The 26,779-nt window shown below is 38.0% G+C and overlaps 1 protein-coding gene across 3 annotated transcripts in view; it reads right to left on the bottom strand.

Moving 5' to 3' along the window:
• Positions 1-26,779, bottom strand: part of LOC117986819 (terminal nucleotidyltransferase 5C) — a 264,214-nt gene that overhangs the window by 35,885 nt on the left and 201,550 nt on the right. The window contains exon 1 of one of the 3 annotated variants that reach the window (XM_034973732.2): positions 21,088-21,368. The exons of the other annotated variants lie outside the window; for them this stretch is intronic. Within the exon in view, the coding sequence (XP_034829623.1) occupies positions 21,088-21,159 (72 nt within the window). The 5' untranslated portion in view covers positions 21,160-21,368. Of the gene's footprint in view, positions 1-21,087; positions 21,369-26,779 lie in introns of those variants that run through there. 3 annotated transcript variants of the gene reach the window in all.

Raw genomic sequence — 26,779 nt, 5'->3', positions numbered from 1 at the left:
TTCTTCTGATTTGGTAGGTACATGGTTTCCAGTCAGTCAGTCGGTGCCAATGAGGTTCGAATGCGGAGGGAGTCACACAAAAATAATGAGTAGACGGTTCGAATGACTAATTGGTGGCACCAAAAAATATGATTAGCTAGCAATTTGTTTCCGATCGAATACAAAGAAGTCTTTTCAGTGACGATCACTATAAGTTAAATCGTGACCGTTCTGACATTGTGACCACCTGTGCAAAACTGTACTTTATGTCAGCGTGTTTACTACCTGTACACACACTACACATAAATAAATAATAAATAAATAAAATCATTTATTTCCACCAAATACAAAATCATATTTTTGATAGTATTGACACGTACCTTTAAACTAAATTATAAAATTCTTACCAAAACAATACTGTGCACCTGTTTTCCGAACTAGTGGAAACTGTGTCTCAGAAAACAGGGCCTCCAGCTCATAGTTTATACCTACATACATTCATACATGTCGTATGGAATAAGCCATCAATTATTATTGTTTACGTCCTGAACACATGTGATAGATGTATATTTTTTGCAGAATAAAAATCAAGACAGCAAGTACCTGCTACCTGCTAGCAAAGCTTACTAGTTTACTAGCATACTAGCTTATGCTCGCGACTTCATCCGCGTAGACTACACAAATTTCAAACCTCTATTTCACCCCTTAGGGGTTGAATTTTTAAAAAGCATTACTTTACAAATTTCAGCCCGATCCGTCCAGTAGTTTGAGCTGTGCGTTGATAGATCAGTCAGTCAGTCACCTTTTCCTTTTATATATTTAGATTACAGTACCTACGCGGCAGAAAGAAATGTAGATCGACCTTTAGCAGGTAGCAGATTTGTAGAGCATTGTCGATGTCGTTGAGACCGACAAAACGTCATATAGGTATGAGTGACAGAGACAACGCTCTACAAATCCGAAATGTCATTCTAACGGCCGATGAACATTACTTACTGCCGCGTTTGCTTGTAGAGCCAAACAAAATCCCTTTTGATGATTACGACTACGGCAGAGCTGTTTTATGTTGACAGAAACACGTAATACGAACTTCAGCTGGTAACCCTATTTTTCCTACAAATAACCCACGCCATACAGCCGCCATACTTAATTTTCTTTAGGAATTTATTTTGAATAAAGTACAAGAGATGATTGACAACCCTAGACAGTATATACTGTCTGCGATTAGTCGCAAATGAAGTGGATGGAATGATAGGAACGGAAACCTGTGAATGGCTCGCGGATTGCGTTGAATATTTATGATACGCCGTGTCGTGTGATCATTTCACGCTCCAAGCTCCCGAATATCACTTATTGTCTATTTCGAGAGAACATTCCGATTCTACCTCACAGACTTTAGGCAAATGATAGACGGATATACCACTTCTATTCGCTGCTCACGCATTGCTGGCCGCCCTTATTATAAATGCGAAAGTGTGTTTGTTTGTGGGTTTGTTGGTTTATTGGTTTGTCCTTCAATCACGTCGCAAGCTTTGCCTACTTGTAGTTTTATATTATCTTCATCCAAAATAAATGCAATGCTGATGCTGTCTAATGACCCATCCTTGACCATTTCTATGCTAAGAGTATTCTGCTTGCACTAATTTAAATACCTAATGTAGTCCTGACGTGACCAAGATTCATGTAACTGGGTCGTGATAATCGTGTCAAATGTCAGGTAATATATTATTTGTAACTAAGTCAGAAGAAATAATTCTACTTTATTCCTTGACAGGACACCCTTTAATTGTGTTATAACAACAATAATTATATCATACCTACCAAATATTCCATAGACTGGCTGCGGTAGTTCAAATCTTGGGGATACTGCATTTTTACCCAGGTATTAAAAAATCTTAATGTTAATAAGAGTGTTTCATTTACAAGAATTTGCTAGATACGTGCGCAAAATACCTTAAAAATGGCGCAACGCCTATAAAATATTTATAAAATCAGCATCTCTGATCCGGCTTCAAATTACGCTCGTCATTTTCCGTCTATCATTTTCCTTAGTCAAAGTTACTGCAAAATTAAAGATGGCGACAATCAAACTCAATCTGGCCTCGAGTTGAGTAGGTACCGCGAACGTGATCCAGCTCTATTACAGATAAGAAAAAACAACATTACCTTTTTATGTCTCTCGGATATCCGCTATTGTCAGTCTGTAAGAAACTACTTAATAATCTGTGATGTAGGTACGCGATTATTCGCGAATTAACTTAATAATAGATATCATTTAGTTAGGTTTAAAATTCTTACACTAACTACTTTGTATTTGTATGTTTTCTTAGATTTTTTTTCGAGTTCCGTATCTAAAAATGAAAAAAAGAACCCTTATAGTACTTCGTTTTCTGCATGTCTGTCGTGTATGTCGTGTCTACCAAGAAAAGGGTAACAATATAGAAAATCATCTAACAGAATATAATGTTGCTCTTTGATATTGAAATGGATAAACTAGGTAAAACAAAAAAAATGAGCTATAGAGACGTTTGAAAATGGAACGAAGCTGCAGTCGGAATGTCTTCTAAATCCAAAACGTACGAGTTACGTTTCTTTACACGCGATTCGCAACCCACATCTAGGCGATACTTTCGATTTCGTGAGGCCGCCAGTAATTAGCATGGCCTCGACGAACGTGCGCAGCGTAACACGGAGCGGAACTGGCGCGAGATCCGTCGCCTACCGAAGAATACATTTTCACTTTCTTTTTAAATTATTTGAATTGAGTGTTCTAAATTTGAATCAACTCATTAATATGACAAACGCTACTAAGGCGCTCTAATACATAACTTAAAGTAATGTCTGACAATATAAACAAATGAATTTTCATCAATCGATATAGAAACTTTGTGACTGGGGTAGTGCCTAATTCCATTTGCATACGATACGTTTTGGGAACAAGAGATTTCCATTTAATAAAAATAAGCTCAACTTATAAGAACTGACTTTATCTAAATGTATAAAAGGAAAAGGTGACTGACTGACTGACTGATCTATCAACGCACAGCTCAAACTACTGGACGTATCAGGCTGAAATTTGGCATGCAGATAGCTATTATGACGTAGACATCCGCTAAGAAAGGCTTTTTGAAAATTCAAAATAGGGTGAAATATAGGTGTTTGAAATTTGTGTAGTCCACGCGGACGAAGTCACGAGCACAAGCTTGTTCCATCTATACAATGCTTAATAAACTTCAACACTTCTAAACTATTTACTTCAAAATTTTTGCCATTTTACATTTGGCGCCAATTGTCTTTTTTTAAAATTGGGCAAAGGCAATGTCGCTAACATTTTGGTAGGATTGATTCTTAGTTAGGGCCCAAGGAAGGATTTAAAAAGTGGTGCCATCAAGATTTTTGAAGATACCCAATACCCATATTATAATTTACTACTTATTTATATCTACAAAAGTTAAATTTAGGTATTAGAGTGACAGATTACAGATAGACATTGTTTAATATAATATCCTTTTGAATATAAATATTTAAATAATGAACAGCCATGACATCGAAACTCCCACGTGCATGTGTCACTAACCTATGAACTTCAATTTTTTTTTAATTTGACCTGTGGTCGCGCGATGTCACAGATTGCTAACGACCACAGATAATACATGACTGATAATATACATTTTTTTGCACAGCACATAAAAATAACTTAGTGCTTTGTTATCAGCTATACAGCCAAACAATTCATTTCATTTTTTTCGCATGTTAGATATATGTCCGTGATTACATCATTTCATTTCCATATCAGATAAGTTTTTTATTGTTTCTTTTTCCAAGAGACGGCGTTTGGAAAACCCGATGTCATTATTTTTATTATTGATAGGTTTTGGCTTAGTGCGACTTAAATTTTATTAAGTGGTAGGTAAAACCTAAGATACAGTGCACTAAAATTTAGAGTCTTTAAATGTAAAGTTCATGTTCTGTCCCTTTTTAGCATTGTTAAAAAGAAAAGGATGCAGATACTCTAAATTTAGTTAGAGAAAGACAACGGAATCGGTGCCATTATCTATGTAGTCTGTAGCGCGGGGTTTTGGCACCTTTTGACACCTACGAACGTGCTTCAAAAACGGCCACCAGGGGTTGTAGCTACTTTACTGTACGCGACCAAAAGTGATGAACATCGACCTTTCTCTCTCGACAACGCTCTACAGAGATGAAATGTCATTTTAAAGGCCGATGTCCATCACTTTCGGCCGCGTACTTTACTTCGGCTTCGCTCAAATAAAATTATATTTCCTTTCCAAGAGACTTATCTCAAACTTTGGACTTCAAGTTTGGGCTGATAAAATTATTAGAATAGAATAGAAATAATGTTTCATGAATAATATTAAGTCTTTCCCATTCTACAAACATGATTGAATGAAAACTGTTTAAAATATAAATACATACTTTCCAACATTAAAATGTGCCTTAAATTATTCATTATTCAGTCTTATTAGTTTTAAAATTGGTCATAAAATGATATCATAGTGGGTGGAATAGAAACAGTGAAATATTTTAAAACTAGATTACTAATTTGGTAGCAAGGACACAACAAAGACAAGTTTCCTGTCGAACTAGTTAGGTATGGTATGTACCTAATAGTTTTTAGGGTTCCGTACCTCAAAAGGAAAAACGGAACCCTTATAGGATCGCTTTGTTATCTGTATGTATGGTACTTCCCGTTGAGAATCATGAAATTTGGCAGGTCTTATAGCAGACATTCGAAGAAAAATCAGAAAACCGTGAATTTGTGGTTACATTACACAAAAAAAATTAAATTGTGGTCATGAACTACTAATTAGTATTTTCAATTTTCGAAGTAAGATACTATATTAAGTGTATACTATATTAACTATATTAACTATATTAAGTGGGGTATCATATGAAAGGTCTTCACCTGCGCATTCTAAAACAGATTTTTATTTATTTTTATGCATCATAGTTTTTGAATTATCGTGCAAAATGTCGAAAAAATACGACTGTAGTACGGAACTCTCGTTGCGCGAGCCTGACTCGCACTTGGCCGGTTTTTTTTTGTAATTTATAATATAACAATGCGATGCGATGATAGCCTAGTGGTTAAGACGTCGGTCTTCTTTTTCGGTGGTCGGGGGTTTAATCCCGGGCACGCACCTTACACAGGTCTTAGTTTTTTTGCCCATTTGCACAGCTTAAGCGGCAAAGGAAAACATCGTGAGGAAACCTGCATGTCTAAGAGTTCTCCATAATGTTTTAAAAGGTGTGTGAAGTCTGCCAATCCGCACTGGGCTAACGTGGCAGAAAAAAAGATGGAAAATGAATTTAAAATTAAATGCTTAATTTAATTTTAAATTCATTTTCCATCTTTTTTAGCAATATTAAAAAGAAAAGGATGCAAATTTCTACAACCGCACCGCACGCCACCGCCGCAAACAATTTCACCCTCACCACCTGGGTGTCTTGTGCACTTCGACAGCCAGTTGTGCCAGATGCTTTTTTTCACGATTCCACGCACATGCAAACTGTGGAATCAACTCCCTTCGGCGGTGTTCCCAATAGATTACAACATGGGGTTATTCAAGGAGCGGACCAACAAATTCCTGAAAGGGCGGCAACGCATTGGTGGTTCCTCGGGTACTGCGAATGTTCATGGGCGGCGGTAATCACTTAACATCAAGTGACCCGCTTGCTCATTTGCTCGCCATTTTTATTAAAAAAACTCTTAAGATTTATTTGTGATTAGAATCAGTACCATTATCTCGTAATATCAGTAACAAACGTAAGCTGTCGCAACAAAATGCCCTTATTGCATAGCACCAAGGGCTTTATAGAGGAAAATCAACAGTGCTGCGTCCATCGCATACTAACGACGTCCTACAGACTGCCTCGGGAGTGCTACGTGAAGAAACAGCTGGCAAGTGACGACACTCTATCTTTAAACGACACCTCAAGATCGAGACGTGTTCAGTGTTACCAGTTACCGCATTACTGTTATCTATGATCTGTGAGCCCTAGAAGGCAAAGGTTTGAAAAGATGGTCAAGTGTGAGTAGAACTCGCAGACGAGGGGTTCCGACTTCCGTGCAACACAAAAAATAACATTTTTATGTTAATCTGAGAAGCTAGCTAACAAAACAGCGCAATTACCTACGTGAACTTTTACTCTCTCTCTCTCTCTCTTTCTGCATTGTATTTCTTATTGCTCAGGGCACACGAGTAGGTGTGCTCAGGGTTTCTATAATCACTAGGTACCCATAATATTATGAATGGGAAAGTGTGTTTGTTTGTTGGCTTGTTCCTTCAATCACGTCGCGAAGGATCGACGTAATTTTTTGCATGGGGTATATAGTTAATAGTGGATAGATAGGGCCACTACGGAGAATGAGAAAGGTTTAGGCCATAGTCCACCACGTTGGCAAGGTGCGGATTGGCAAACTCCTTTCCATTCACGCACCGCATCGCAAACTTCAAATTAAGTATGTACAGTAAAGGAATCAAAAATAAATCAGAAAATAATTTAATACCTACGTGCAAACTAAGCATCTTATAGATTTCATTAATTTGCTGTATGGTATGTACAGAAAGACTTAATTAATAGGTGAATTAATAATAGAAAAAAAACTAGGTATTATAAAGATCATCATATTTAAAGTACTTGATACTTTGATTGAGGATAACAAGCACCTAATTGTAATGAATCGCTTGAAATTTTTAAAGACAGAGTCATTAACAGGGAAGCAATTAAATGTGGATTGTGTTAATATTCACGTTATTGGCCAAGGCAATAATATTTTTGCACCGGAAAACGATATTCTACTCAATTTGTAATAACCTATTCCTAATTTATACGAACCGTGATAGCCTAGTGGTTAAGACCTCAGCCTCTTATTCGGGGTCGGAGATTCCATCCCGGGCACGCACCTCAAACTTTTACACTTAACACTCACCTTAACAAATTCAGGGTTTTCAGATTTTTCCCCTAATGCCAGCTATAAGACCCACCTTCCTGCCAAATTTCATGATTCTAGGTCAACGGGAAGTACCCTGTAGGTTTCTTGACAGACAGACAGCTAACGCTAGCAATAACAGTGATGGGTTGAGATGATGATGATAGTTACAATAAGTAACAGACAACAGTGAAGACGAAACGCCAACTCACGCGACATTGAACGTACGACCCACATACCAGTCGCATCCTGCATAGCGTGCTTTAGAAAATGCTACACTTGTTCGTCAAGGACTTGCGACTCACGTCTGTCCGACAAGAGTATACAATTTTTGAGGGTTCCGTACTCCTTTTTTAAGGGTGCCAAATTACATTATAGTCTGGTAAAAATAGACATTCAGGTTACAATAATTCGCATAGGGCTAAAAATTCTTAGAGTGCATTCAATATTAACTGGCGTGTTTCCACTTGAAACTGTCATTAGCAATGACAATAGGATTACATTCGACCTGCCACGTAATTCGTAAACAATAGGGGTAACAAACCAAACACTCATAGAGCCCATTCATTTTTAAAGGAGGCGGTTAAACCTTATATATATTATATATATTTTGTGTTACCTAACTAACCAGTGTTGATACTTTTAAAATCACCCGCCACGACTTAATCCTATTATTGCTAATGACGGTCTCAAATGGAAACACGCCAGTTAATATTAAATGCACTATACGATTGTTGGGAACACCAACATAATATAAATGAATTGTGAAAGTCCCCATCGATTTACATAATATAATGTTCCGAATATTCGTACCAATTTTTAGCCCTATGTTAATTATTTGTGAATGACGCAGGAGGAAGAGCGGGGACCCTGAGATACAGTTAAAATTTGTAAAAAGACCCATTGTAAAAACAAATAAATCATTCAATATCCCGTAGTGTGAAAAAAGCTTCATTGTAATTGGAAATTTCCAAGCAAACAGCTTATTATCTACCTCAAAAATTCCTTCGTCAGCCGTCGATTGTAACGTTAAAGGTCATGATTGTAGGTTTTTTGTGCGGGTTCCTTTGTTCCGAGTATCATATCATATCGTACATCCGAGTTGTTACGTGCATTACAGACCTGCGAGGTTATTGGTCGCTCTATTATACCTGCCTGCCAAAATTCATAAGTTTAATAATTAAATTACAAATTGTTTTGTTTGGGCCGTTCTTTTGAATATTTTTTAAATAAAATAAAATAAAATAAATAAATAAAATAAATAGATGCGCGCGACTTCGTCCGCGTGGATTAAGGTCTTTTTAAAATCCCGTAAGAACTCTTTAATCTTAAAAGGTCTTTAATTTTAAAAGCCTATGTCCTTCCCCGGGATATATCTAAGCTACATCTGTAGCAAATTTCATCAAAATCGGTTGAACGGTTGGGCCGTCAAAAGCTAGCAGACAGACCAGACAGACAGACAGACTTTCGCATTTATAATATTAGTATGGATATGGAAGTATGGATTGAATAGAGTTTGTATTTTTGTATTTATTTATTCTTTGATTTTGATTTATAAAAGGAGAAACTTTTAGCTTTTATAAAATGACGAAGGTCTGGCACGCGCTGGCTCTCTCTCGATATAAGTCCTGAGTACCGAGAGTGGAGTTTTTTAATCCCGCGGGAACTCTATGATTTTCTGGGATAAAAAGTAGCATAAGCTATCTCCATTCCAACAGCCAAATCCGTTAAGTAGTTTTTGGTTAAAAGAGTAACAAACATACACATACACACACACACACAATATACAAGCCGTGCCTTTTAAGTTCTGTCGTTTCCATATGTCCCGGCAATTTTGAATTTGGAACTGTTCTATATTCGAATGTGTTTAAATTTTTTCTTCAAACGACAAAACATAAAAGGCATGCCTCGTAAAAACTTGCGCCTTTATAATATTTGTGTGATATAATAAAGTAGCTCGTTGTATACTTCCAATGTCCGACGACTTCCCTGGCGCAGTGGTGAGCGCTGTGGTCTTAATAGTGGGAGGTCCCGGGTTCGATTCCTGGCAGGGGTTTGGAATTTTATAATTTCTAAATTTCTGGTCTGGTCTGGTGGGAGGCTTCAGCCGTGGCTAGTTACCACCCTACCGGCAAAGCCGTGCCGCCAAGCGATTTAGCGTTCCGGTACGATGCCGTGTAGAAACCAAAAGGGTATGGGTTTGATAAAAACTGCCATACCCCTTCCAGGTTAGCCCGCTATCATCTTAGACTGCATCATCACTTGAGGTGAGATTGCAGTCAAGGGCTAACTTGTATCTGAATTAAAAAAAAAAAATGTGCAAAACGCATAATTGTATACCATTGATGTTGGAAGCCCCCTATCTAGGTTTTATACAAATAATAAAACTGATATAATACCTACAACGCATTGTGATCTAATAATTGTGGTCATGACATTTCTGATACGATGTCGAACTTTATTATTAGGACATCCTGTATTCTGCCCCCCAATTGTGTAAGAATAACCATTTCATGGCTATCGCAATCGTCAAGAATTCTGCCCTTTGATTGGCTGTGAAAAAATGTAAACAGCGAATCAACCAATCAAATGGCAGAATTTCTTGACGATTGCGATAGCCATGAAATGGTTATTCTTACACAATTGGGGGGCAGGAATGCACGATGCCGATGTGTGCCGATGTCGAGCATGTTGAACTAATTTGTTAAGAGGCCAGAACCACAAAAAATGTGAGGATAAACTTATGGGATCCTTGGGATCAAAAATAAATTATAGCGTTTTAAAAATATACTACATTAACAAACAAAAAGAATATTAAGTATTAATTAAGTAAGTACATAAACTTCTTGTTGAGTTATGAGCATTAAGCAATTAAATATCACTTGCGTTGAAAGAAAACATCGCGAGGAAAGATGCATGCCGGAGAGTTGTCCATAATCTAAATATATACATCTAAATAAATAAAAGGAAAAGGTGACTGACTGACTGACTGACTGATCTATCAACGCACAGCTCAAACTCTTGGACGGATCGGGCTGAAATTTAGCATGCAGATAGCTATTATGACGTAGGCATCCGCTAAGAAAGGATTATCGGAAATTCAGCCCCTAAGGGGGTAAAATAGGGGTTTGAAATTTGTGTAGTTGACGCGGACGAAGTCGCGTGAATAAGCTAGTATTCTCAATATGTATGAAATCTACCAATCCGTACCAGTGTACACAGTGGGCCAGTGTGGCAAGCTATGGCCTAAGCCCTACTCATTGTGATAGGAGACCCGCTTTCATTAGTGGGCCGACGATGACGATAATGATCTATGTCCAGCAGTGGACGTCTATCGGTTGAAACGACGGACGACAACGACTATATAATAATATATAGTAGTATTTATAGAACGTGTAGATGATAGTGTGAATTCCTAAGTTCGCGAGTCAGGCATAGTCGCGCACGCGATGTGTCGGCAGACATGGCGGGCGCGCAACGCACGCGGCACGCGCAGCGCGCATGCGCGTTTCCACTAAGGATTCTCTGTATTCATAATTAGGGCATAATTTATTCATAAACATAACTACATAAATTAATGCGTTTTCTACAACGAGACTGACGCGACGGCGCGGGCGTTGGGCGCATCAATGCATTGTTAAAAGTATCGAGTTTGATCCCTGATATAATATAATATAGCTTTTTTTTAAATAGAGATAGCGAATAAACTGGTTTGCTCGCTATATCTATTTAAAAAAAACCAAACGAGCAGACGACCCAGATGTTGAACAGTCCCCAACAAGATTAACTATCAGTTCAAAATTTTTGTAAAAGCGCTCAGTTTCCTTGTCTTTAAGCACAGTGTACTGGTGTGCTTTAAGGACCTGATACGCGAAAAAAAAATTGCCGATGCCTGCGGTACGATAGTAGAAAGGTGAAGAAGGAACCAGGTCGAAAAGTTCTTCGGCACACTCTCCGAAATATATCCTGTAAAATACCGATAGACAGGCAACTTTCGGAATGACAAGTTTAGTGCGTGGCTACCAGTGGCGTGCAGGTCATAGAGGCATAAATGCACTGCTTACCCCAGTTGTAATAGTTTAATGCATGTTTTTCATTATGACCTGCCAGTAAATAGGTTCCTACCTAAGTAATGCCTACCCTGGCTTCAAATCCTGTGCACGCCACTGGTGGCTACCAAGGTAGCTACATAGAAGTCGTGCTTATTAATTGAATCGAACAAAGTAAACTATCAACTAGCTGAGGCAGTAGCCTTTTCAGCTCAAACAAGACATCATTTTAGTTTTTAAAACTGTCGAGCTCGTAGTTCTAAGTTTACCTAGTTTTAATTTTTTTTTTAATTTTGTAACATTTGGTTTTTTTTTTCGTTTTTTCTTGTTTTGTGAGCTGAATAAACTTTTATTTATTTATTTATCAAAGAAGAAAAAAGGGCAATAAATTACTTACTTGCGAATCATGTAATTGCACCCTAGCCGTGCATAACACTAATTTACGACGCAATTGCATGTCCTATGGTCTTTCCTCTTATATACCTATAGTAGCGCATTAGTCTATGACATGACAAATCTAAATATATAAAAGGAAAAGGTGACTGACTGACTGACTGACTGTCTATCAACGCACAGCTCAAACTACTGGACGGATCGGGCTGAAATTTGGCATGCAGATAGCTATTATGACGTTGGCATCCCCTAAGAAAGGATTTACAAAAATTCAACCCCTAAGGGGGTGAAATAAGGGTCTGAAAGTGTAGTCCACGCGGACAAAGTCGCGAGCATAATGTAGTTGTAATTTAAACTTATTTAGATCCGTAATAACTTCAAACAGTGAATCACGCTATCTACACTTAAGGGTCCATATGAAAAATTTGCGATTTTCGGAAGCTTATTATTTGAAAACTATAAGTACAATAACATTAACATCTCATTAATATGCCCTTTTTGGATGTTTAATCTAGATTCGTCATGAAAAAAAAATACGATTGAATTAAAAAAAATCGATAGAAAAATCGAACAATAATGAATCACTTTTTTCAGATTATAGTTTTACTATCTTGCAATAATCTAACAATACATTGTTACATGTATAATATTCGACATTTTTAATAATTATAGATATAATTATTATTATTAAATCGCATCAAAAACTACTAGAATAATATAATTTACGATTTTATTATTATACACACATTCTTGCACTTGATTACAAAAACAATAATAACACCTGTGCATATAGTGACAACGTTATCGTACTGCTATTTATCACAAATCAATATATCAATTGAATCACTTTTCTTTTTCGTATCATGACGTTTAATCTAACTACTGAGTTTGTACTTTTCGTACCTTCATATTTGAAGATAATGTAGGTCATGTTTAAAACAAAATCAAAGTCAAGTGTCATCAAGGTCAGCGAGGTCATAGTCCACGCTGGCCAAGTGCAGATTGGCAAACTTCATACACCTTTGAGAACATTATGATGAACTCTCAGGCATGCAGATGTTTTCATTCACCGTTAAATCAAGTGATATTTAATTTCTTAAAATGCACATAACTCCGAAAAGTTAGAGGTGCGTGCGCAGGATCCACCTGCGACTTCCAATTAGAAGGCGGATATCCTAACTAGGCTATCACAGCTTGAGATAAATATACTTCCATCAAAATATTTTATTGAATGTTTGTCTAGAGTACAAAAATTCATTATCACTATGTACATAATATCTTTAAAATGTCAGTAGATGATATTACTTATCAGATCTATATAATTGAGTTGTTATCAGGGCGTCCTTATTGCGCAGTTATATAAAAGCATTTCAAATATCCGAAAAAATAAATGCTATTGAACTAAACACAAAGCCCAAGAAAAAGCTAAGAAAATTTCTTCACATACCTCAGCTTCCCTTTTAGTTATTTAAAACTATCTTCAACTTAAAAGTCAACTTATGCAATCAAAAGTCCAAGTACAAGAAGAAAAATATTAAAGGTATAACAATATGTACAAAATAAATAGATGAAAAGTCTGATTAAAATCCAAAAGAGCTTCTTTTATTTAGAACAAAGGATACTTAGCTTTTAAAATTTAAGAGTTTGACGCTCAAAAAGACGATGTAGAAAATCTAAGAAATTTCCCGGACAAACTTTTACGAAGAGTTGATATAGACTAATGGTCTTTATTCATCTTCATAATTATTATCAGTAAACCAGCTGCTCGATTACGATAGAATGACAGCTACAATGTTACGATCGCAATCACCTTTAATCTAATTGGTTGACCCTCGCTCACTATTGGCTACAATGCATTGTTGCAACAAGAATCGCACAAATTCAGCCAATCACAAAAATTGAGATTGTAATAATGATTGATGCAGGTTTTACGAAATCGACCTACGGATTGTGGATGAACTGTGTTGTTTTGTTTTCAATGAGCACCACCAAGCTCTTTCCACAGCCTTTCTCATCCAACCGTTTCTTTTGCTTTTGAAGCAGTGGGTTAAATAAAAACCAGCAAGCAGTATAATCGCTCCAATTTATTTATTAATCATTCATCGCAATAATAATCACTGATTTATATTTAATACTATTTACAACACATTAGTTTTTGCTTACACTGATGTATTTATTACACTTTATTTATATCACTATTAATTTGCATTGATTTACTTGTCACAATTTCTACTTACACTGAATTTACCGATTAACTAATATTTAGAACACAAACTGGCATAGTTTTTGCTGACACCATGTTACGTACAATAATATCTCTCGAAATGAGCTCTCATGGCTTTTTAAAGCTGTATCCCTACCGAAGGCGTCCGGTAGGTGGGCTGTGATTCGCTGTTAGGCTGCGGTTGGCGGTGATTCGCTGTCAGTGGCGGTAAGTGGCTGTCATTGGCTGTGATAGACCGGCTGGGCAGTGATTAGCCGGCCTCACATAGGTTGGCTCGGGTTGGCTCGGATTGGCTCGGGTTGGCTCAAGTGTGTGGCGTAACATTCGGCCGTCCTGAAACAATGATTGCTCCCGCAATGGGAAAACGTTTGGTTAACTTTCTAGTAGGCAATAGCTCAACGAGATCTTCGGTTTCACGTTATTTATAGGAATAGTTGGCAATATAGGAACCGTAAGCACTGTGATATGGCGATTAAGGAGTCTGCTGCACCCAGGCATGTAAATAATTTGTAGCCTCCAAGCCCCTTAATACTTCAGGACCTACCAATGCCTACCAGCTTAGTTACAAGAATGTACCAGGGTAAATGTTATCAGTGTTTACTTTTGTTGCAAAGCTTGTGGGGACTTGCCGCTAAATAACTAAATCCCCCTGTCATACAAAGTTACATTATCTAGTTAGCTTTATCCTATCACAAATTTCGAAAACAACATATTATAATAACCAACCTGTATACTGATCATAAGCGATAACCTTTCGCTATCTTACGGAAGGGTCATATTATGTGATTACTGGTTAACATGAACTCTGTAAAATCCTAATCCAATGCTATTGGTTTGTGATTCAACCTGCGATCTTATCTAACTATAAAACCGAGACAGAAATCTCAATATTCATCAAAATTATTACCGTTTTCAGTAAGAATTTTATTATTTTCCATGTCTTACTTTTAAGATTTTTTTTTTTGAAAGACTAACCGGCGGTAAAGTTGAAGTAAATAGCTACTTGCTGTGAGTGCTATTACCCCTTATAAGGAATCTTACTTAAATTCCTGCATGTAAATGTTTTAACGAGCAATGAGATGAAAGTACTGCTACCGAATACCGAAACTTAGACTTGGCTACCGAAACTTAGACTTGGCTACCGAAACTTAGACTTGGCTACCGAAACTTAGACTTGGCTACCGAAACTTAGACTTGGCTACCGAAACTTAGACTTGGCTACCGAAACTTAGACTTGGCTACCGAAACTTAGACTTGGCTACCGAAACTTAGACTTGGCTACCGAAACTTAGACTTGGCTACCGAAAACTTAGACTTGGCTACCGAAAACTTAGACTTGGCTACCGAAAACTTAGACTTGGCTACAAAAACTTAGACTTGGCTACCGAAAACTTAGACTTGGCTACAAAAACTTAGACTTGGCTACAAAAACTTAGACTTGGCTACAAAAACTTAGACTTGGCTACAAAAACTTAGACTTGGCTACAAAAACTTAGACTTGGCTACAAAAACTTAGACTTGGCTACAAAAACTTAGACTTGGCTACAAAAACTTAGACTTGGCTACAAAAACTTAGACTTGGCTACAAAAACTTAGACTTGGCTACAAAAACTTAGACTTGGCTACAAAAACTTAGGCTTGGCTACAAAAACTTAGGCTTGGCTACAAAAACTTAGGCTTGGCTACAAAAAGTTAGGCTTGGCTACAAAAAGTTAGGCTTGGCTACAAAAAGTTAGGCTTGGCTACAAAAAGTTAGGCTTGGCTACAAAAAGTTAGGCTTGGCTACAAAAAGTTAGGCTTGGCTACAAAAAGTTAGGCTTGGCTACAAAAAGTTAGGCTTGGCTACAAAAAGTTAGGCTTGGCTACAAAAAGTTAGGCTTGGCTACAAAAAGTTAGGCTTGGCAACAAAAGTTAGGCTTGGCTACAAAAAGTTAGGCTTGGCTACAAAAAGTTAGGCTTGGCTACAAAAAGTTAGGCTTGGCTACAAAAAGTTAGGCTTGGCTACAAAAAGTTAGGCTTGGCTACAAAAAGTTAGGCTTGGCTACAAAAAGTTAGGCTTGGCTACAAAAAGTTAGGCTTGGCTACAAAAAGTTAGGCTTTTGGTATCTAATATCTATGCAATTTCGTAGGTAGCTCATGATTGAATTTAGGCAATACAGGATCTTTAGTCAAATAATAACAAGTGTTCTATCCATTTCTACTATTTCAGCTACTCGTACATAACCAGGTAGGCGTAATAGCACAAACTGAACTAGATCTAATTATGTAAAACGTCAGTCTAGTCGGCTTAGTAAAATTTTTGACGGTATTTATGGTCCACCTGGCTAACAATGAAGGACACATGGCTAAATCATATGGTTCAAAACAAAATTACCATTTAAACCGAAAATCTAAAGGTAGAATGAGATTAAATTTACTCGGTTGAAAACTTGTCAGCAAAAGTACGTTACATGTGTTGTACATACAAGCACTACTCTTTTTTTCAGGTAACACAAGTATTATCAAAACCATAAGGATGTCTGACTAGTAATGGTTATTACTAATTCGTTTCCTAAAGTGCCTGATTCTGCCGTCATTACACTATTTTTAAAATTACTTGTTAAGTTTTACGTACAGGTATTTTATTTATTTACGGACAAACTCAAAAATAATGCTGTCTTTTTTTTTTAAAACATTTTATGCATGATTTTTAGTTCTTTTTCCTTAGTTTAGACAACATGATACCTCTCATATAATATTTTTTTTTACTGTAGCGGTATGGTGATATAGCACTCTTATGGTTTTCCACATAGGAAAAACAGCATGCGTGGTTGGGAAGCACTTCAACTAAGACACCAAGTATGTTTTCTAGAATTAAACTGCGAATTCAAATTGCGGGTATCTCAGTGAGATGCTGCGTATTTTACACTATGCATTAATATCATTATAAACGGGATCAAAATTTGAAATGAGTAATGGATGGATCATACCTCGGTTAACATGTCTACGTAGCTGTGGAAGGTTGACATCGAGTGTCGAAACCATAAACACTGCAGATGAATATCTCTTTCCAAAATTCTTCTAAGGATTTTCCGGGCCGCAGAAGTGTCTTCTTGCCGCTCGTTTTACATGAATTTTCACGTGGTGATTTGTTCTATCCTTGCGGACAAACAAAGCAGCCCGTCTTTTCCGAATCGGCGCGATTATGCCACATAGCCTTCCTTATCTATCCCACTTCTGAGATGAAGCAGTGGGTTAAATAAAAACCAGCAAGCAGTATAATCGCTCCAATTTATTTATTAATCATTCATCGCAATAATAATCACTGATTTATATTTAATACTATTTACAACACATTAGTTTTTGCTTACACTGATGTATTTATTACACTTTATTTATATCACTATTAATTTGCATTGATTTACTTGTCACAATTTCTACTTACACTGAATTTACCGATTAACTAATATTTAGAACACAAACTGGCATAGTTTTTGCTGACACCATGTTACGTACAATAATATCTCTCGAAATGAGCTCTCATGGCTTTTTAAAGCTGTATCCCTACCGAAGGCGTCCGGTAGGTGGGCTGTGATTCGCTGTTAGGCTGCGGTTGGCGGTGATTCGCTGTCAGTGGCGGTAAGTGGCTGTCATTGGCTGTGATAGACCGGCTGGGCAGTGATTAGCCGGCCTCACATAGGTTGGCTCGGGTTGGCTCGGATTGGCTCGGGTTGGCTCAAGTGTGTGGCGTAACATTTTTTATATCAAATATACACACACACACAAGCACACACAAGCATACACACAAACTGTTGTAATTTTATTATAGTATATAAATACATTTATTCTAATTTTATTCTGTTAAAATAGTTTTCATTATAATTTTAAGTAATCTCTTGTGGCCTTCTGTTAAAACTAGATTTAGATTAAAATATTAATTATGTAACTACGCTGTTGACAACTTTCAAATAAACAAAATAAAATAAATAAAAAATAAAAAATACCATCGTGCCGAAGGGTGCCTCACGCTACACTCACTAAAACGATCAGCAAGTAGAAGCTGACGCGACCGCGCGGTAGAACTTGTCGTATAGAAGGCCGTTAGAGCCAAAAAGTTCTACAGTTGAGATCACGTACCAGTAAGCGTACCGTGATAATGGTTGAGCAACAAATATCCAATATTTCACTATGGTATTGGTTTCCAAGTGAACTAGATTCAGCAGGCTCGACACTCGATAGCGCGAAGGTTACGCGGGTTCTCACGTACCTAATGGTCACGGTATAGCAATGGTATCACAAACAACTGATAAGGAGACCGCTTCCGTCGATCGATGCTGTTGAAATTTCACTGTTTCATTTATGAACTGCAATCACGTTCGTCATTCGGAAATCAGGTCACTTATACCTAGGTTCAACCACAAAAAAAACCTGCGCTTGATGTTTTGTTTTTTCTCACGGGGTTTCCAGGCATAAAGTTACTGCTCGTAACGTCACGGAATGTCTAAAAAATGTTCCATCTATAGAGTCCCACAGACTGACTAGCTAATCAACGTTCAGAAATCAGGTCCCCTAATAGATTAAACTATTGAGAAATTTTTATTTTAATTGTATAGTAACACCAGAATGTTTAATCTTAATGAATTGATATTAACTTTGTTGCCTTAGCAATAAAGAATCGATGAAATGAAAGCCAGCTTGTAATTTAATTATTAATTTGATAAAATGAAAGAAATATACATTTGAAGTTTATTCTGGCAGTCCTTTTTCATGCTCTAATTGGGGGTACTCCAACTAGATTGTTTTCACTTGTTCAGTGAAAATACTTATTTTTGATTAAGCTAACAGCTGTTTGTTGTTCCTTCGTATTAAATAAATCAAACTCCTCGATTTAACTTTCATTTCATAAACAGATATCGTGGCAATAGAAACAGTTACAAATAGACAATGATTACAATGCTATCGTAGAGGAAATAGTTTTTTTACTTCTGTAAACCGCATTTACGTGTGTAAATTGATGAGTAATGAATTGCAAAAATGTCGTATTTACTTAATGTCTGGAGTTTTACACGGAACAACTAATTAATAAAATATTTACAAATATTGAAAATATTAATTACAAACTGAACATAAACAAAATAGGCATGTTCCGACCAAATCTCAGACTAAGTATTGAGGAGACTTGGCATTAAAATAATAATACCTTGTTAGAACAAGCTAGGTGTATAGAAAAGCTCTGAAGAGTTATAGAGACATAATAAATACAGTTTTTCGTCTTTGTCATAGTTTAGCTTTTTTTGTTGGGCACGTTGCAGTTTGTGCCCAACAAACCTCTGTGATAGTAATTTATTGTGAAAATTACGAGTTTTTATTTAATTTTCTGTTTTAAATTTAGTATTGAAGGTGTGTAGAAGCCATTTATGGTGCATTGCTGTGTAACAGTTGTAGCGAACGCAAATTATGAAACATAACCTTTCATACGTGAGTATTATTTCTTTTGATGTTTTGTCCCTTTCGGGTATACGCGTCTGACAAGTCTCTTGATACTTAGTCTGCGGACCAAGTGCTCATTAATGGACATGATATCCAAGACACTGGTGTTATTGCTCTGGATAGGGTCTTGGACAGTTTTATAAAAAGCATATCAGCATATTGTGTCCACAACTAAAATGCAGCTAAAAATAATTTCCTGCAGAAATTACTCTATTTTTATGTAAAAAAAATTGAAAAATATTTGTCGTTTATCGCCTTGTGATGTCATTGATCACCTTCTGTACAGCGTCACGTTGATAATTAATTATGTTAAAAATAAAGAAAAACATATTTTTTGTTTAATTATTCTCTTTATTAATGAATTCTAGCCCGATAAACTACCGTTATACAAAACGTCACATAATTTTATTACAACAGTCCAATACCCTATTGCCAGGCACCATTGAGCTAAATAAGCGCTAACTTAAGGATCACTTGATGTTTGAATCATTTTCTAAATTTTGAAGTATAGAAGTTACATTTATGATGCATAGATATTGTTTTAAATTTTTTTTTTTTAAAAGTGAAAAAATTAAATTTTGTTGTTACTATAATATGCCAACTTATGATTTATGAATCTAAAATCGAAACTTTACCACTGGTTTGGAAAGCAAATTCTGCTGAGAGCCAATGAAAAATCCAATAATACTCTTTCAGCTTGAAAAATACTGGAATAGTTAAATCCATAAATTTCTTAAGATAGGTATGCATGATAAGATATTAAAAGATTTACACCAAATCCTGAGAGCACTAAAAGCTAGTGTTTCTGAAAATAAAGAAGCATACCAAATTAAATTTGCTGATAATGGAAGTGAATTCCCATCAATACTGAAAGTAGTAGGTAAATGACGACGTAACGCAGTTGCTAACGAAGAGTTTCGTCAAACAGGTTATAAATATTCATCGTCTTATGACTTAATAAAAAATAGAAATCGATTCGATTCCGAAATCGTGGTTCGACATTGAGACTTGTTTAAAATTTAAATTTAAACTAGGTACGATGGGAAAGAAGCAAGAAACTTCATCGTCAGTTCAATCGTCTGTTAATAAAATAACCACATAATAAGCACAGTATCTGATTCAGATGGCAAACCAGTCGTCGTCGTCCCTTTAACTGCCAGACGTCAACTGCTGGACATAGTCTCTTGCATTGATGGCCACAGCTCGATATTGTACCGTTTCTGCCCAGGCCCAGCAGCTTCCAGAGACTCACTTGAATTCGTCCAGTCACCTAGAAGGATCTCCCAACGTTGCGCTTTCTGATGCGAGCTCGCCATTGAAGAACCATGGGACCCCAACATCTATCGACTCTCCGAATTAATTAGCTGTTGCCATTTTAGTTTAGCAACTCGTTGAGATATTGGTTGCCTTGGCTCTTGTAAGGATATCCTCATTTCTGACTTGATCATGTAGAGATACATCAAGTATCATGACATCACCATTTCAACGCCTGCTGAGACTAACATCTCTTCAGAAAAATTATTATGATGCCCCCTTGACCTATTTATGGAGTTAGGATATTTTCCTGGATCAGACATTGTGCTTATTAAATTGCCTAGTTTCTAGTTGTCTTGGAGAGAATTAATGTCTGGATTAAGCATCATGGTTATTTTATATCTCTGTTGTTTCTGCTAAAAGATAAATGGTGTATTATAAGAAGTTATTCTAATAACAATGGCGCTCTAACTCATCTATGAATAGAATTGTATGGTTCAGATAATATTTTCGTAATATGGGTAATGGGTATTACTCAATGTTTTGCATAAGCAGAAAATTCTCATAATGTGAGTGCCCGAACGTGGTGTAGTAAACAGCATATTTTCCAATTAGATGATCTACCGTGCTCGAGTCACCGGTCTACCCACGCAAACTAAATAAAGCGGGAATTCTTTCAGACAACGGCGCTGGATGCAAGCCATTCCTGACATCACATGACTACGACAACAGCTATGACGCTAGCGGCTAGAAGTAATTCTTACCTTCATGTCGTCGAGCAAATCGCAAGCCGAGATGAGGGACGCGGTGTCCGGAGCCACTTTAATTACGCCCATCGTGCCCGAAAAACACTTCGGATTGTTGATTGAGAAGTTCGGGATGTAAAATGTAACACGAATTTTTATGCGATTTATTTTAAATTCCCGAACAATTTGCGAGTGTTCCAAACGAATTAATCGTTTCTTAAAAAGTTAGTTATTTCTAAACGAGTAACGCGTGGTTGGTTTTAGGAACACAAAGCGCGAGACGTACTCACGCAGTGACCGAGCCGCGCGGACTGACGCTGCGCGATTGTGCGACTGCGAGTGAAAGGGTCGTGACGTCACAGATAACGCTGAACGCGATTCCCCCCGCAACTTGTTGCTACATTTTCCATCTCGCTTGCTTTTACTTAAAATCCCGTCGACTAATTTACCTGTCTCGCTCTCAACTTGACAATTATTCGCCATGATTCTCCGTACGTCGCGTCTAGTACGCTTAGCAGTTATCGTTTTACAAACATACTTGAATACTTCACGCACTATATTGAAATTGTTGAAAAAATGAGTGCAATTGAAGGTCAAACTGAATGCGCAAAAAAGTGCCAGCTTCCATTCTATTAATTTAGGAAGGTTGCTACGAAACGTTCACGTAAGGCCGTTCGTTCTACATACGTAGAGGATGACGTCAGACATTGCTACGCAACAGGATACACGATTTTGAACGCCTACGCTTTTGTTACCCTCGTTAATTTGTAAATGAAAATGGTAACGACATGGTAATGGTAACGATATTGACATGTTATCGCTAAATTGCGTATGCATACAAGTTGGAGTATAGAGTAACTGGTTATGAGGCCATAACTAAATAAAAATGTCATCATCATCATCATCATCATCATCATGATCATCAACCAATAGACGTCCACTGCTGGACATAGGTCTCTTGTAGGGACTTCCTCACGCCACGGTCTTGCGCCGCCTGATTCGTTTGGTGTCGTCTGGCTACGTAGTGGCCAAGTAGTGGCCAAGTAGGGGCAAGTAAGCTGCGCTTTCCGGTGCGAGGTCGCCATTCTAGCATCTTGGGACCCTCACCTCTATGGCGCCGTCCTATTGTCATCGCTCGTGCGATGATGCGTGCGTCCGACGAAAGTGATCGCGCGTCCCGTGCGTTCAAACAAACTGTGTTCTACTGAATGCCCTATTGAAGATCGCGCGATCATGCGATGCGTTCATATTGTATTTCATCGCACGATGAAATCGCATCGCAACATCGCGCGAGCGATGACAAGACGGCGCATATCGGTTATTCGAACTACATATGTGCCCCGCCGATGTTGGGCTATATCTGTTACTGTAGTTCTTCTATGGATCTCCACATTTCTGATTTGGACCACGTAATTTTCACAGAATGATGTACCAATGTTCTTGCAATTCAAAACAAAAGCAAATATTGGTAATGCAGGGCGTGAAACATTCGTTGCTAACACTTGTTTTGTACTAAGTCATTCAACTTGCAAGACATGAAATAAAAATCTTACAGATTCTTTGAACAATGAAAACCAAGTTTAGGTACATTGGTTATTTTAAAATAACCGTTTCAGTAACCAGAAAGAGCGACCAAGCGAAGAATCTTTCTAATGTTATAAATAGATCAAATAAACTTTTACACATAGCTACGATAATATACATATATGTAGTACGCGACAGGTCGAGATGGCAAGCGGGGTATGAGGCGGAGGGACGGGGCTGCCCCACCCTGATTGCCATCTCGACCTACTACGCGCGTACTATTATAGCTATGTGTTAAAGTTTAGTTTAATTCAGTTCAATTTAATTCAAATTTCTATATTGCGAATATGGATTACAAAAACAAAAAAGGTACAGCCAAATGATTTGATTAAATTTATACGCTCATATTATAAAATTAATGTGAAAATGTGTTTGTTTGTTGGTTTGTCCTTCAATTATGCTGCAATAGAGCAACGCATACGGATCGAACGTGATGTTTTGCATGGATAATACCTAAATGGTTAAGGACCTGGGGAGTGACATAGGCCGGGTACTTTTTATTCCGGAAAATTCCGGTTCCCACGGGAGTTTTACAAACCTTGCAATTTGCAACCCGGAAATAATTTTCACGGGAATTTTAAAAACCTAAATCTGTCATAACATTAAGAACGTCAGTACTTTAGCTACCCATCCGAAGCCGGGACGCGTCGCTAGTGAAGGAAATAAAACTTGCCAATAAAAAAACAATTGATTTAATAAATCGACTGCAAAAGGTTAAGGGCACAGAGGCCCTCGAGCTGTCGCTAAAGTCCGTCTGACATTTCTGAAGTACCTACCAGGCCTACTTTAGTGGTGTATCATACAAGCTAAGTACACTCAAGTTATGCCTAAGTCATTGTATATGTATTATGCCTACTAAAGGCTGTTTAAAAGGCCCTATTCCATACTGTAAAATATAAATCCATACCTACTATTGTATTGTCTATATACTCTATACTAATATTATAAAGAGGTAAAGTTTGTAAGTTTGTTTGTTTGTAGGGGGTAATCTCTGGAGTGACTGAATCGATTTTAAAATTTATTACACCAGTAGAAAGCTACATTATTCCTAAGTAACATGGGTTATATTTTATTTTCAAAAAAATTTGAGATCCCTACGAAAATTGTAATAAGCTGCCCGTGCGAAGCCGGGTCGCTAGTATTGTATAAAACGGGTACGACGGATCGTGGTAACGATTAATTAGGCGATTTTTATTGCCTGAAGACGCAGCGTTGGAAGACCTCCCACTAGATCGCCGGACGACATCAAACGAGTCGCAGGGAGCCGCTGGATCCAGGCGGCGCAAGACCGTGGCGTGTGGAAGTCCCTACAAGAGACCTATGTTTTTTTATTATTATTATTAAGATACAAGTTAGCCCTTGACTGCAATCTCACCTGATGGTAAGTGACGATGCAGTCTAAGGTGGGAGCGGGCTAACCTGGAAGGAGTATGGCAGTTTTTATTAAACCCATACACCTTTGGTTTCTACACGGCATCGTACCGGAACGCTAAATCGCTAAATGTCCAGCAGTGGACGTCTATTGGTTGATGATGATGATGATGATGATGATTGACTGCCGATATTTCGACTCAGTTGCATGAGTCGTGATACCGACTTAAAACCATACCTACCACAAAAAAAAGTGTCTGTCAGTAGGTATGTCTGTCTGTCGGTCTGCTAGAGCAGATCCGTTTATCCGGTATTGACGAAACGAGATGGACGAAATGTTTCCCAGGCTGAACTTTGCCTATCACAAACTTAATGCCACGATGCAAAACAACATGCGACTTGACAACATGGGACGGGTATACTTCTCCGGTTTCCGGATAATTAAAGAATTTCCGCGGGAAAACCCAAATCCACATGGATGAAGTTATTTGTTGGCATTGACATGTCTGTTGGCATATTTTACTTGGTACAGAGATAGATTCCATCCTGGAGAAGAACATAGACTAGTTTTATTCCCTGAAAATCAAAGAGTTCCCACGGGATTTTTCAGAACCTAACTCCACGCGGTCAAAGTCGCGGGCATCATCTAGTAACTAATAGGCCTCATGTAAGATTAGCTGATGCCCGCGACTTCGCGTGGATTTAGGTTTTTAAAAATCCCGTGAGAACTCGTTGATTTTCCGGAATAAAAAGTAGCCTATGTCACTCTCCAGATCTTTGATTATACCTATGCAAAAAATCATGTCAATCTGTTGCTCCGTTGCGACGTGATTGAAGGATAAACTAACAAACCAATAAACCAACAAACAAACACACTTTCGCATTTATAATAAAGCCTAGTGTACACTAGGGGGCAAGTGAAGCAACATGTTGCGTAACATGTTCCTCAACAACTACGTAGAACGTGCCGAGGAAATATCCCGGAACATTGTGTAGGCCACACAGCACACTAGTCAGTGTTTATAGAAATGTCGCAGGAGGAAGTTGTGACTAATAGTGCTGCGTACATAGTAATTATACCGAGTGTGTTGAAACGTAAGAGAAAGAGAAGGTGGTGGATGCGGAATTTCTTACTACAACGAGAAAAAAGAGGTTGTGGACGCGAGTACACTCGGTGAAAAATGGCGCGACACTGACGCGGGACACGTGCGCTCGCTCTCGAGGCGGGAGCAAGCAACATGCCCCGCGTCACGTAAAACGTTGCGGGACACTATGCAACGTTGCAGCGTCATGTTGCGGGACAAAATGTTCCCTAGTGTATCCGTACCTTAAGCGTACTGATTGGCTTCTTTACAGCGCAGCGAGACAGTTTTAATCCACTAGCAGCTGATAAAGAAAATGATAAGAAAATATTATCAGTTCTATTAAGGTTCTATTATACGTTGATTAGACTTAACAACCAGGATAAAAACGGGTCTTTGTTTCAGTGTGGGAGGCAACAGAAAGGCGTTAATTAATTTATAGCCTGTGGACCTTTGTCCGGCAGGCTTTACAAAAGTAAATATTTATTTGCGAACTCTAAGAATAAATTCTACGTTTTAGTAGGTTAAGCAAAAGCACACCCCATACTTCCATACTAATATTATAAATGCGAAACTGTGTCTGTCTGTCTGTCTGTCTGCTAGCCTTTTACGGCCCATCCGTTCATCCGATTTTAACGAAATTTGGTACAGTCTACAGATGTAGCTTGCATCCCGGGGAAGGACATAGGCTTTTTGTCCCGGCAAGTCAAAAAATTCCCACGGGATTAAGAAAAAAACTGTATCCACGTGAACTAAGTCGCGGGCATTATCTAAGTATTTGGGACAGAGGTTCTACTGGTACCTACACCTTTTTATCCCCGTAAGACATATGCAGCATCTTCTATCTTTCTTCCTTCTGGGCGTCTGTCTATGGTGCGTGCAGTGCCCTCCCTGCCACCCGCCGGAGTCTTCACTCTAGCCATCCAAGCTCACTCCAGAAGCCGAGCAGACCGCCCAGGTTGCCGAGGGCTTCCTGGAGCGAGACAAGGGAACCTACCAGATCTATGCAGTATATTCAAAGAGCTTACCATTGTTACGGCTGGGCGCACATCACCAGACTAAGGGCGTTTGTGCACTGTGTCCATCCGTGATTCTTCGAAGTGGCCGTCATACAAACATTCGATTCATATCATAGACGAGCACAAAGGCCCAAATACAGAATAGAATAGAATAGAATGTTTTTTTATTCATGTAAACTTTTTAAAAGTGCTTATGAATAGTCAGGTAGTTTTAATTTACCACTGGTTCGGAATGCCGTTCCTACCGAGAAGAACCAGAAAGAAACTCGGCGGTTGCTCTTTTTAATTTTTCAATTTAGAATGTTATTATACAGATTCTAAGAAGAACCCTCTGTATAATATTATGTACTGCGATGTAACGGACGTATATAAATAACTCAGAAGGTAAAATAACGAATTTAAACGGGGACCTTGGCCGAACGACGAAAACGAAAGCAGTGGCGGATTAAAAAGTGGGTCACTGTTGAGTCAAGGCGAAGTCTGTTTATAGCAGCTGCTCTGTTACCTGCCTGCCTAGTACATACCTGCAGTCCGCGACAGGTTGTGATGGCAATCGGGGTATGAGGCGGGGGGACGCCACTCGCACGTCACTCGCGCTCGCCCGTACCGGGATAGCGCGAGAGCTGTGCGGGGCCGTTCCCTCCTCGATTGCCA

The sequence above is a fragment of the Maniola hyperantus genome, chromosome 12 (assembly GCF_902806685.2).
Source record: "Maniola hyperantus chromosome 12, iAphHyp1.2, whole genome shotgun sequence".
NCBI classification, from domain to species: Eukaryota; Metazoa; Arthropoda; class Insecta; order Lepidoptera; family Nymphalidae; genus Maniola; species Maniola hyperantus.
Note: the sequence above shows the minus strand (reverse complement) of the source record. Positions and strands in the feature narration are given on the sequence as shown.